We start from the raw sequence: 13,385 nt of genomic DNA, 5'->3' as shown, positions 1-13,385 counted from the left end.
TCACCCAGGTGTAAGGAGCCCTGGCACATTACCAACCACAAAACAGTATGAGCTCACCAAACAGTATGGAAATGGAATGACATGTCCACCTAACACCAAACAGTGAAATTGTACCGTCACATGATCAGCATGCCAGCAGGTAACAAAATGAGGTAAAAATATTGGAATAAACAATGAGGTATATAGTAATGAGGTATCAAAACATGCTATCAAAACAAGCCCCCGATATGTCGCCCCCCTTCTTCATGTGTAAGTGCGTGCTGAGGCAGAGTCCATTCCCCGAATCTTCAGCATAGATAGAACGTGCTGTGTATCACTGCCCAGGGCCTGCTGTCCATACAAAGTCCTTATGTCCAGGTCACTGTCCATAGAGTCCCTTGCACGGCCCCGGTCAGCATCCAGAGGCTCTGGAACGAATAAGAACTCCTGCCAGTATCGTGTGATGACAATGGCACTCAACGCAAAACACATGCAACTTTGACACAATAACGATGGTAAACTGGTCGCGGGCTGGGCAACAACATACGGTGGATCACATTCCAGTGGAATCATGCAACACATCACACAAAAAGGAAAATGAAAACCCAAGGAAGTGGCGCTACGCCAATGTTCCCACTCCTTCATCCCCTAACTTTGGGTTTTCATTTTCGTGTATAGCTCTATTTTTTGTATTTTTCTGATATTAATTCTCCTCTCCCATGCACTCACTCCCCTTATCATTTTATTATGTTTAATCCGAGTACCTGTCAGTCACTATCATTTCACCAAAGTAAGTCAGATCAGTCTCACAGTCGATCGGGAGCAGCGGCATCTGGGTCTGGTCCCTTGGCATTACCACGCCTATCCACCGTAATATTATGGCCTTTGCGCAAGTCATTATCACAGTGCAAAAACAAAGCATCACACATAGTGATATCCCGAGCGCCCCCAACACCTGCGCCACTATCGTCCCTATAGGTCCCAGTCTATCCTGTATCCAGCTGGTTGCTGACCAACCAGCGCCCTCAGACGGCCCAAAAGAATCTCGAATGACTTTAAGCGCGTCGATGATACTGGTAATGTTGTCGGTGTTATCAGGGATCAAAGTGTAGCAAGCGTCATCTGTCAAGTTTAGGGCTATGCACAACCCCACTTGCCTCGCCAAGATATAATCCAAAGCCATGTCATGTTTAAGCAGGGTCAACCGATGGCTCTTTTGGGTAAGTGACAACTGTCGGAAGCCCTTGATCGTCTCATTCGCAAATCCCTGGAGGGTATACGTAATATTATCAATGTGATCTGCCAAAAATGTCACCCCATACCAGGGAAAGATCCCAAGGCCCCATTTTTCTCCCAAGCTAATTCTCCAATGGTACGCATCCGTAGTGTGAAACGCCGCCATCTCCCTCTTGGCCCTGATTGGGACCGCCTGATAAGTCTCCCCCTCTGGCTTGTGGCCCCTCTTTATTGTCATCACCTCAAACGGGAGCTTCAGGGTAGCAGAATAGCAGCAACCCAACCATCCATAAGGCAAAAACAAATAAGCTTTAGTCCCACATACCCACCAGATGTCTCTAAGGTTACCTATGGTTGTGTTTCCAGGCACCGTGCGATTCTCCACCATCACCGTAATCGCATTATAGGAGTCGGGTAGAGGAAAGGTCACCGGATGGATGGCTCCCATTTCCCCCCCATGCTTCCCCTGGGAATTGCATAGAGTAATAGTCGCAATCTGCCACCCCCATAGGCACCCCCGGACCACCGTGAGTCACATTAGAGCAAAAACAGGCGGGCACCTTTATAGATGGCACCTCTATGGACTCTGGCACCGCAACTTGAATGTCTTCATGCACGGCGAGCATATCCAAATAGGGAAGTTCACTTATCCACGCGCACACCCCTGTGGGCTTAGAAATCTTCCTGACCTGAGCGTCAGTTTCAGGTGCTTTCCACGACTGCTCGTACACCAACCAAAGCAGTAGCCTAAGTTGGCAATCGTCGGATACCGGCACTGGAACAGTCTGAAAAACACCTGCGTGAAGTTGGCCCCCCCAACCTCGCAAAATTTAAGGACAATAGTCTGATTCGTTTGTGCTTCGTTTGTGCCGGTTTGTGCAGCAAAAATCATCGTTTGTGCTGCTATGGTTTTTTAGTTATGAACGATTATTTTATAGGTCATCCAGAGTTCACCCAGCCCCCCCTTTCCCCCCCAAATGGACCCAAAGTGGTACCGTCCGTTTGTGCTTCGTTTGTGCTGGTTTGTGCAGCAAAAATTTTCGTTTGTGCTGCTTTCGTTTCGGAGATATTACACATTTATTTTTTAGCGATGACGTCATCGAGCTCCCCCTTTTCCTCCAAATGGACCCAAATTGGTACCGTTCGTTTGTGCTTCGTTTGTGCTCGTTTGTGCAGCAAAAAGTTTCGTTTGTGCTGCTTTCGTTTCGGAGATATTACACATTTATTTTTTAGCGATGACGTCATCGAGCCCCCCCTTTTTCTCCAAATGGACCCAAATTGGTACCGTTCGTTTGTGCTTCGTTTGTGCTCGTTTGTGCAGCAAAAATCATCGTTTGTGCTGCTATGGTTTTTTAGTTATGAACGATTATTTTATAGGTCATCCAGAGTTCACCCAGCCCCCCCTTTCCCCCCAAATGGACCCAAAATGGTACCGTCCGTTTGTGCTTCGTTTGTGCTGGTTTGTGCAGCAAAAATTTTCGTTTGTGCTGCTTTCGTTTCGGAGATATTACACATTTGTTTTTTAGCGATGACGTCATCGAGCCCCCCCTTTTTCTCCAAATGGACCCAAATTGGTACCGTTCGTTTGTGCTTCGTTTGTGCTGGTTTGTGCAGCAAAAACTTTCTCAACGTGTCTCAACTTCACCAGCAGAGGGCGCCCTGTCATTAGAAATCGCCCAGCTTTCAAAATTAGTATCAACATTTGTAAATAAATGGTGACAACGTGGATCGCCATTAAAGCTAAAACAATAAAAGCGTCGTTTGTTTTAATATTTTAATAATTATAATATTTTAGAATAAATGCCGGGATTTGACTGCGAGTATGACGATAAAGGACGAACTTCTTTTCTCTCCTAGTAACCGGATGCTGTAATGCTCAGTCGCTTGCGGAACTGAAGCTGCCTCTCCCGACTCTTTAATCGGCTCACGCCGCCACAAAAACAGCGTTTTTAAGGGGTTCCGTCTGTCGTCCTTTGTCCCCATTGCCCTTTTTAGTTTCTGAGGACATTATTCCATTTCTTTACAAGAACGCCTGGAACCGGAACCGAGCGAGAGCTGTGTTTTTCGGTCTACTTTTGTGGGCGGATACAGCATCCGGGCTGCCTGGCAGCTCCGGAGGGTCCGCTTAAAACCACGGAATTCACCGTTTTCAAGTAAAATTCTTCCGAAAAACACTTACGGAATTTATCTGTTCTAATTATAGAGTTCTTATGAACTCCTTTCCTATTCTCCTTTCGGTAAATTCGGCTGCAAAGACGAAAGCAGCAGAGTGGTTTGTGGTTACTAAAACGTGAGCACAAGCGCAAACTGAGATGCCACATTGAGTGCGCTTGTTTTGACATTTGACAAATGCTTTTCGTTTTGCCTCCAGAACTCGCTGTGTGCTGTGCAAATATTTAACTTTGTTGACATAAAGTGTGTATTATGGATGCCTTCAGGTTACCGTTCAGGTTCTGCGTCTATCACAAGATGTAAAAACGTAGGTGTGGTATTAATAATAATTATACATATTATTTATAAGGCACGCAAGGTCGCCGTACAAACATAAAATAGCATAACACAAATTTGAGTCGTATTTCCAATCCTTAAGCTTTGTTACTGCAATGTTACAAAAGCAATGTTGCAACCTCTAGCTTTTTTTTTTTTTTTAATGTGCATACCTATGATGTTCTTGTGTGTTACGTGAGGTGCACCTGCTCTCATTTAATTTTCGAATCTGACAGATGCAGGTTTCTCTCACTCGTCCTGTTTGAGGCCAATTTGCTTTCACGGTCCTTCACCTCTTAATTTGACGTCCAAGCCAGTGTGTGTTCTGACCCACATCCACATGTAGGGCTGATGTTGGTTATTGAGGGTAACACACCCCCAGAGGACAAAGTCATTACCATGACGTCCCACTGCCATTGTTAGGTCATGTGGGAGTGCTTGCATTGATCTGCATTATCGCTCACACACGCAATGTCTCGTATGGAACTGGCAGTTGACAAAGAATCTTTTCTCACAATTACACTTTTAGGGTCGAAAATACTCTGCAGAAGTTTCACCTCAATGTACCCGAAGCAGGGTACATAATCGTGCAATAACAAGTCCTGCCGTTATGTTCCGACATTGCTTATCTAATGTTTCAGTTTCAAATAACAATAAACTTGAACATAAACCTGTGCAAAATCCACACCCCACTTCCACTTTCCACTTTGCAATCAATAGTTTAGTCAGACGGTTATTACGCTAGTCGTAACTACGTGCATAACTGTGACGAGGCAAAGGAGACCGACAAGTGAGTTTGCTTTCTTTTGTTTGAGCCGTATAGACATATAGTTTTGCTTTTAAAAAGGAGCGACCGTTTGTGGTGTTATTTAGTGAGCCGGCCGGATGGTCGGACGCTTTCTCGCTATATTGTCAGTTGGTTTCTTTGTTTGAAGTTTGGGGGAGGGGGGGTCAGCTATTTCTTTAACGTCCTGTACTTTTACGCTATATTCTGACTGTTTGCTGTATGCACTCCATTTTTGCTCCTCTTATTTATTATGTTGTTTGTTTGTTTATTTATTATTTATTCATCGCTCTTATTTAGTCATTGTTTGTGCCTTCTTGTTTTTACTTTTTGTGTTGTTTACTTGTATGTATATCGTGTCCTATCTCTTGTCACCGTGGGATAGTGGGAAACGTATTTTCAATCTCTTTGTATGTCTTGGCATGTGAAGAAATTGACAATAAAGCAGACTTTGAACGTAACGACCAGGAAGCCAAGCCAGTAGCAAAGTCAGTGTCGAGCAGCCTCGAGAACCAGGAAGCAAGTCCTCATAAGGGTGGAAATCGGGCCACCTTCTGCGCTTTGGGTGTGGAATGGTGTTGCGCGAGAATATAAAGGTTCGCCTTTTGCTTTCAGTTTCACAGGGGAAAGATGGCTTTGGATGCCAAGATCAAGGAGCTGCTGTCGGAAAGGCTGGAAGACCTGGGGCAGGAGGACTTCAAGAAGTTCAAGTTGTATACGCGTCTGGCTAAGAGCAAAAGAGAAAACGCCGACCGGATTCACATCGCCGAAGAGCTGGTGAACAGGGACGGCAAGAACGCTGTGGCGGAGACCATCACGATTCTGGAGAAGATCAACAACAATGAACTGGCCCAGAGGCTTCAAATCAAAGGTAAGGTGAGCGTGGGGCTTTCCACAAAGCAGCTCTCCGATGCTGCCCTACCCCTCTTGCCTCCTTCACTTGCCTCCTTGAGCGGAAGTGGCGGCATGGGTGCAGCACGCTTGCGGCCAGGCCTAAAGACGCGTTTGCGACTCGGGATCTCCTTCTGATCCCTCCCTCAGGTGTCACCCGTGCGCCCTCAGATAGCACTTCCTTACCGGTCCAGATAGGCGAATTCAAGCGGGAGCTGCAAGAGAACCTGCGGGCCATGTACTGCAAGGCTCCCGAGGGCAACATAGAGCCCAGCCGGCAGGAGGCTCTGGACAGCGTCTACACCAAGCTCCAAATTAGCCGCGGCGTCACCGGTCTTCCCGACAAGCAGCACGAGGTCCTTCAGATGGAGACGTGCGGCGGCGAAGACGAGGAGTCCATCGAGCCGTGCGACATCTTCAAAAGCGAGACGCCCCTTCGCACCATGGTCACCGTGGGCTTCGCGGGCATCGGGAAGACCTTCCTGGTGCGCAAGTTTGTCCTGGACTGGGCCAACGGGGGAACCAACACAGACGTGGACTTCATCTTTCCCTTCGCCTTCCGTGAGTTGAACTTGCAGGAGGAGAAAAGATTTTCGCTGGCAGAGCTCATCCAGCACTTCATCTGCGACAGCAAGGCGGCCGTCGAGATGCTGAAGGACATCTTGGCCAGGCTGCAAGATTTGGGCAAGCGCACCTACCAAAGCAGCAGCGTCAAGATTTTGTTTGTACTGGACGGCTTGGACGAGTGCCGCCTCAAACTGGACCTGAGCGACGAGCGCAAGGAGCGCCTGGATGTGACCCGAGCGTACCCCGTGGAGGTCCTCCTGGCGCATCTCATCAAGGGGAACCTGCTTCCCTGCGCCCGGCTTTGGATCACCACGCGGCCCCAGGCGGCCCGCGACATCCCGCCGCGCCTGGTGGACGGCAGAACCGAGGTGAAAGGCTTCAGCCGCTCCCAGCGGCTGGACTACTTCAGGAAGAGGTTCTCCAACGAGGACGTCATCAAGCACATCCAAAAGTCCCGCAGCATTTTCATCATGTGCCACATGCCCATCTTCTGCTGGCTCACCGCCACCGTTCTCGGAGATTATCGGAAGCACGGAGAGGAGCTGCCCGAAACCCTGACCGAGATGTACACAGAGTTCCTACTCTATCACCTGGACAAGTCCGAGAAGCGAAGCAGCCAGAAGAGCACGGAGTACGTCAAAGCGCTGGCCGAGCTGGCTTTTCGGCATCTCATGAAAAAGCAACAGATCTTCTACGAGAGCGACTTGCGGGAAAGCGGCTTGGATGACCTGCAGGTCGCAAAACACTCGGGAGTCTTCACCGAGGTCTTCGAAGAGGTACCCCCGCTCAAGAAATACCAACGCGGCAAGATGTTTCAGTTCATCCACTTGAGCATCCAGGAATATCTGGCCGCTCTCTACGTGATGATGAGCCTGTTCCAGGACAACAAGAATGTGCTGGGAGAGCTCCCCAAGCATTGCGAGCAGACATCGCTCGTTCGGGCCACTTTCTACGCGATGAGCCTGTTCCAGGACAACAAGAACGTGCTGGGAGAGCTCCCCATGCGTTGCGAGCAGAAGTCGCTCATTCGGGTCCACGAGGCGGCCATCCGCAAAGCCTCTGAAAGTGACGGAAACCTGGACTTGTTCCTCCGCTTCTTGGTGGGCCTTTCCTTGCAGTGCAACCAGGAGCTCATGGGCGAGCTGCTGAAGGCTCCCAAGAACTTCAGCCACAGCAACGCAGAAACAGTCCGCTTGATCAAGCAACAGATAGATAAGAATTCTCCTGAGGAGAACATCAACTTGTTCTACTGCCTGAAAGAGCTGAAGGACGAGTCCCTGCTGGACCAGATCCAAAAGTACCTAAAAGAATGGTGGCGCCACAGGGACGACTTAATTCCGGCCATGTGGTCGGCCCTGGTCTTCTTCTTGCGGGCTTCCGACGACGCCTTGCGCTGCTTCAAACTCAGTATGTACGCTCCGTCCGAGAAGGGGCTCCTGACTCTGCTGCCGGTGGTCAAGGCTTCTCGAGAAGCAGTGTAGGTGCCGTCGAGCCAGCATGCTGAACCGGCCGCGCACATGTCAGCAGCCCAAGAACCTTGGGCTTGTGTCAGCTGCCCTCTTGTCTTCTCAGGCTCGACTTCTGCAACCTGAGCGAGAAAAGCGGCAAGGCGCTGGCCTCCGTTCTAAGCTCGTCCCGCACCCTGAGGGAGCTGGATCTCGGCAACAACGACTTGGGTGACGACGGGCTGGAGGCGCTCGCCGCCGGACTGGCAAAGCCGCAGTGCACCTTGCAAGTCCTCAAGTAAGGCTCTCCTCCACCCCCGTCGAGCGAGCGGCAGAAGGCCAGCCGGCCCAAGAACCTTGGGCTTGTGTCAGCTGCCCTCTTGTCTTCTCAGGCTCACCGACTGCCATCTGAGCGAGAAAAGCGGCGAGGCGCTGGCCTCCGTTCTAAGCTCGTCCCGCACCCTGATGGAGCTGGATCTCAGCTGTAACGACTTGGGTGACGACGGGCTGGAGGCGCTCGCCGCCGGACTGGCAAAGCCGCAGTGCACCTTGCAAGTCCTCAAGTAAGGCTCTCCTCCTCCCCCGTCGAGCGAGCGGCAGAAGGCCAGCCGGCCCAAGAACCTTGGGCTTGTGTCAGCCGGCCGCCCTCTTGTCTTCTCAGGCTCATGAGCTGCGACCTGAGCAAGAAAAGCTGCGAGGCGCTGGCCTCCGTTCTAAGCTCGTCCCGCACCCTGAGGGAGCTGGATCTAAACTTGAACGGCTTGGGTGATGACGGGCTGGAGGCGCTCGCCGCCGGACTGGCAAAGCCGCAGTGCACCTTGCAAGTTCTCAGGTAAGGCTCTCCTCGAGCGGCAGAAGGCCAGCCGGCCCAAGAACCTTGGGCTTGTGTCAGCCGGCCGCCCTCCTGTCTTCTCAGGCTCAATAGCTGCAAGCTGAGCGAGAAAAGCGGCGAGGCGCTGGCCTCCGTTCTAAGCTCGTCCCGCACCCTGAGGGAGCTGGATCTAAACTTGAACGGCTTGGGTGATGACGGGCTGGAGGCGCTCGCCGCCGGACTGGCAAAGCCGCAGTGCGCCTTGCAAGTTCTCAGGTAAGGCTCTCCTCGAGCGGCAGAAGGCCAGCCGGCCCAAGAACCTTGGGCTTGTGTCAGCCGGCCGCCCTCTTGTCTTCTCAGGCTCTGGGACTGCAACCTGAGCGAGAAAAGTGGCGAGGCGCTGGCCTCCGTTCTAAGCTCGTCCCGCACCCTGAGGGAGCTGGATCTCAGCTTCAACATCTTGTCTGACGACGTGCTGGAGGCGCTCGCCGCCGGACTGGCAAATCCGCAGTGCACCTTGCAAGTCCTCAAGTAAGGCTCTCCTCCACCCCCGTCAAGCGAGCGGCAGAAGGCCAGCCGGCCCAAGAACTTTGGGCTTGTGTCAGCTGCCCTCTTGTCTTCTCAGGCTCAATAGCTGCAACCTGAGCAATAAAAGCTGCGAGGTGCTGGCCAAGGCTCTCCGGTCCAACCCCTCCCACCTCCAAAAGCTGGACCTGTGGGGCAATCGCATCAAAGAGGAAGGAAGGAGGGTCTTGGCAGAGGTCCAAAAGGATCCTCGCTGCAGTCTGACGATCGAGTGGTAGGTTCCAAACATCTTCCAGGGCGCTCACTCGTCTGAATGGACCGGCCACACTTGTGCGTTGAAGAAAATGGGTTCTAAAGCACCTAAGCATACAATTACTAAAGTCACACCAGAAAGAAACATTTGAAGCATCTCCTTCGAGCTCGTACACGCCAAATCAATAACGACGACAGAAGTAGACATTTTTGGAGATGTGATGGACTATGTGGAAATGAGAAATGTTTGGAGAATAACTTGATGATCTGATATAGTTGTATTTTTGGTGCACTTGGAAATAACAGATGTTGCCTTCATGAAGTAAGAGGTCAAGAATGCCAAACGCTTGATTGTATCGATCTTAAGTTTTGTTTAGGTTTGATCTTTCAGATGATTCAAGAATGTTCTAGACAGAGGGAAATGTTTTGCCAAATAATGAAAAGAATGTGGCGAAAGTGCGTGGAATGTGACAAGAAGAAACAAAAGCACGCTACGCGCTGAGTAAAAGCATCATTGCGTGCACGTGGTGTTGCATCACACAACGTCAGGATGATGGGATCGCTGGCTCACACGACAGTCGTCCCTCCGCCCACCCACGTGTCGAGCGCTTAATTGGAGGCGGCGAACGGCGGGCGCCGCTTGTTTGCGCCACTCCAATCCAGCCCTGATGTTTTATTAACGAGCCATTATTGACATTGTGCGGTGTGCGTGCTAAAGGCCAGCGGTGATGAGGAGAAAGGAAGCGTCACGGGATTGTTACACCGGCAAAAAAAAAAAAAAAATCCCGCTTCTCTTGGATCAACCGAAGCGACAAAAGAACACGAGAGCGCTCCAGCAGCGGCCTTCGAGTGGCGATTTGTGGCTCGAGTGCAGATGATAATGGAGTGGCGCTTTTAACTTCAACGGGAGATGAGTCACAAAAAAAGAAAGATAGCCAAAGCGGTGTGGAGGCGACCACATGGTGCCGCACTTGGAGTCTCCAGCGGTTACTCAACGTGGAGCCAGCCTCAAATTGGGAAGAAGTACTTTGAGGTGCCTACCGTCCAGTCCATGCGTGTGCAAAGCTCCTTGCCGGGGCCGTTGGAGGCGGGGCTACCTGCAGCGGCCCCAGGTGTTGCAGGCCCGACCGTGAGATGGCTTTCCTGCATGGGGGGGGTCACAAAAGAAGATTTTTTTTTTAAAGCGCACACACGCACATGCAAAGGAATTCAGGATGAGCCGCCACTATGGGCTTTCCTGATGTTCCGACTCGGCCATCGGAATTACAAATGAATGAATGAGGTTTTCTTTTTTTTTTTTTTTTTAACAGATGACCCACGGACTTATGCGGCAACCGGCTTGGGTTTCAGCGGGCCGCCTGTCACCAAGTGTCAAGCCGGACGACAAAGAGGAGTCTGTTTACACACCCTGGAACGTGAGCTCACACACACACGAATCCCGGGATAAAAATAGTAATGCGTGGGTGACAATGGGAGAAATGCAAGGACGTATGCTGACTGGGCATGACCCCCCCCCCACACACACACACACACACACACACACAAATATTTTTGTCGTGAAAGGCAACTAACAAGCCGCGCTCCCAGCACGACCTGTCGGCCAACTGCCCATGTTGTCAACAAACAGCGCTTCACCTGCTCGCTACACACACACACACACACACACACACACACACACACACACACACACTAACATACACACTATGTTGGTGTGAATTGAAGAAATGTATTTAGACAAAAGTAGAGTTTTGCTGCCATCCAGTGGAACTTTGCTGTTGTTTAAGAGAGTTCACTAATTCTATTTCGACATACAGTAGTGCTTGTTGCAATTAGAAACTTTTTGGGTGTGCAAATTTGTTGACTCTTCAGCAGAAAATAAAAGACGGGTTAATGAATCTGAAAATAGACAACATTGATCCAGATGGGGGTGGAAAAAAATCATCCTCCTTTTCCTCCTCCCCGCAAAAGGTGGGCTGTCGGCGTTGCCGTGGCGACGCTCGTCGGCTCGTCCGGTAAACACGCGGGCGGACGTTTACGCGGCCCGTTGAGCCGTGCGCTCCGAGTGCCTCGAGTGACGTCACAAAAACAACTGATGCGCTGTCTTGCCTGATGCACGCGCGAGCGAGCCGAGTTGCGCGTTTCAAATGTTCATACGGGCCGTGGCGACGTCATTGTTCTGGTTTCGCTTGAGTGGAAATGACACGCATTCGTGAGGAACGGCACACCAACAGGAAACGCCCGTGCAATCTGGACATTATTCGTCAACGCGCGCGTGCGCGCAGGAATGCGCGTTTCACAAACCACAATAGCAGGAAGACATTACCGCGCACACACACACACAACTAGCATAATGGCAGACTATGCGACATGAGCGTCGACGTACGCGAGTCATGAATCCAAAAACAATTTATGAGTGAAGGCGTTTCATTGAGACCAAAGTAGCGCTTTGCTGCCATCTTGTGACGTCAGGGAACTATGTTGAAGTGAGGTGGCCGCTTTTTACTTGACAAAAAGAAAAATGCGCCACCAAAGAAGAAAGAAGCAGAAGCCCAAAGTAGACACTTTGGAGCTTCCGTCTTTTTGCGGCTTGCTGTGGGTTTTTTTTTTTTCCTTTTTCTTTTTGTGTCACCGCGGCGCATCCCGTCCGTCGTCAGGTTGCGCTCAGGAAGTCAGACTCTTTCCTTCCCGACCTTCCTCTGCTTCTATTTATAAGCTGTTCCCTCTCTGGGAAATTTCAAGTGTGCCGCGACGGCTGCGGGGAAGCGTCCATGGTTGGCGTCGGGCAGCCGGCTCCTCCTCCACGGCTCCTCCTCGGCCGCCGACACCCGCTCCCCCCTGCCGCCGCCGCTCGGCCTGTCGGTGCCCGGCGGCCCCCCGGCCTCCTCGTCTCCCCCGCACTCCTGGAAGCGAACGGCAACGGCGGCCACGGCCACCAGCGTCACCGCCGCCGCTGCCGCTGCTGCTGCTGCTCCTGCTGCTGCGCTCACATCCTCGTGCCGGAGGATGAAGATGAAGAGGAGGAGGAGGAGGAGGAGGAGGGGGGGGGCGGGGGGAGGCAGCTGGGCCTCGCGCGCGAGCAAGCGAGCAGGCTGCCTGCTCAGCTCGAAGCATATTTCGAAGGTGAAGCTTTCCACGTCTCGATGCACAGCTCTCGGATATATCAGATGAAGTTAGCCGCGGTAAAGATCCAAAAAATTAAAGAGGATACAACCACGGCGGGGGTCCGATCGAGATGCCCGATCATCAATTTCAGCCTTTCGGCAGCCCGCGACATAGTTTAGCAGGTTGGTAGGCGCTCTTGTCGGGTCACTTCACGAGTAATATGGATGTAGGTCAAAGAGCAGAACAACAACACACGTAACCTTTTGTTGTTGTTGGGTGTATATTCATTATAGTTCAACAGCTTAAAATACCGCACAATTATATTTGTATAAATTGCATCATGACTTTATTAATTTAACGGAATTCTAATGGTCTGCAATAAAACACGCTTCACCCGTGTCTCAACTTCACCAGCAGAGGACGCCCTGTTATTAGAAATCGCCCAGCTTTCAAAATTAGTGTCAACATTTGTAAATAAATGGTGACAACGTGGATCGCCATTAAAGCTAAAACAATAAAAGCGTCGTTTGTTTTAATATTTTAATAATTATAATATTTTAGAATAAATGCCGGGATTTGACTGCGAGTATGACGATAAAGGACGAACTCTTGAATCTTGAACTTCTTTTCTCTCCGAGTAACCGGATGCTGTAATGCTTTTATTTTTTACTCAAACAGGAAGCTGCTTTGCTATCTAGTACAGCTTGATGGCAGCTAGCTTGATTGCACCCCTCCCGTCCCCTCAGTCGCTTGTGGAACTGTAGCTGCCTTTCCCGACTCTTTAATCGGCTCACGCCGCCACAAAAACAGCGTTTTTAAGGGGTTCCGTCTGTCGTCCTTTGTCCCCATTGCCCTTTTTAGTTTCTGAGGACATTATTCCATTTCTTTACAAGAACGCCTGGAACCGGAACCGAGCGAGAGCTGTGTTTTTCGGTCTACTTTTGTGGGCGAATACAGCGGAGGAGGGCATCCGGGCTGCCTGGCAGCTCCGGAGGGTCCGCTTAAAACCACGGAATTCACCGTTTTCAGGTAAAATTCTTCCCAAAAACACTTTCGGAATTTATCCGTTCTATCTAATTATAGAGTTCATAACCTTTCGGTAAATTCGGCTGCAAAGACGAAAGCAGCAGGGTGGTTAAATGAATGTTAAATACAGGTTGGACAAAACATTGCAACATTCACATATATCTTGTCTAATAAAGATCAATGTCAATCCATAATAGTACTTAACACAATAATGGGTTCCTCCAACTTAAACAGAAATATTATATTGCTCAAGCTGTTACATCTTAAAATCATGGCATAG

The 13,385-nt window shown here is 50.4% G+C and overlaps 2 protein-coding genes across 2 annotated transcripts in view; both read left to right on the top strand.

Annotated features, from left to right (window-relative positions):
• The window catches only part of LOC148379275 (NACHT, LRR and PYD domains-containing protein 12-like), a 30,138-nt gene extending 18,139 nt beyond the window's left edge, over nucleotides 1–11,999 (top strand). Inside the window, exons 3-11 of the mRNA XM_088366381.1 lie at nucleotides 5,110–5,357; nucleotides 5,528–7,421; nucleotides 7,517–7,687; nucleotides 7,782–7,952; nucleotides 8,051–8,221; nucleotides 8,306–8,476; nucleotides 8,561–8,731; nucleotides 8,826–8,999; nucleotides 11,717–11,999. Of these exons, the coding sequence (XP_088222507.1) occupies nucleotides 5,110–5,357; nucleotides 5,528–7,421; nucleotides 7,517–7,687; nucleotides 7,782–7,952; nucleotides 8,051–8,221; nucleotides 8,306–8,476; nucleotides 8,561–8,731; nucleotides 8,826–8,999; nucleotides 11,717–11,984 (3,439 nt within the window). The 3' untranslated portion in view covers nucleotides 11,985–11,999. The remainder of the gene's footprint in view (nucleotides 1–5,109; nucleotides 5,358–5,527; nucleotides 7,422–7,516; nucleotides 7,688–7,781; nucleotides 7,953–8,050; nucleotides 8,222–8,305; nucleotides 8,477–8,560; nucleotides 8,732–8,825; nucleotides 9,000–11,716) is intronic.
• Nucleotides 9,428–13,385, top strand: part of LOC148379270 (NACHT, LRR and PYD domains-containing protein 3-like) — a 48,121-nt gene continuing 44,163 nt past the window's right edge. Inside the window, exons 1-2 of the mRNA XM_088366342.1 lie at nucleotides 9,428–10,089; nucleotides 10,288–10,392. Of these exons, the coding sequence (XP_088222468.1) occupies nucleotides 9,937–10,089; nucleotides 10,288–10,392 (258 nt within the window). The 5' untranslated portion in view covers nucleotides 9,428–9,936. The remainder of the gene's footprint in view (nucleotides 10,090–10,287; nucleotides 10,393–13,385) is intronic.

This window comes from Syngnathus floridae, chromosome 22, assembly GCF_059516105.1.
Source record: "Syngnathus floridae isolate MCC-2025c chromosome 22, RoL_Sflo_1.0, whole genome shotgun sequence".
In the NCBI taxonomy this organism is placed as follows: Eukaryota; Metazoa; Chordata; class Actinopteri; order Syngnathiformes; family Syngnathidae; genus Syngnathus; species Syngnathus floridae.
Note: the sequence above shows the minus strand (reverse complement) of the source record. Positions and strands in the feature narration are given on the sequence as shown.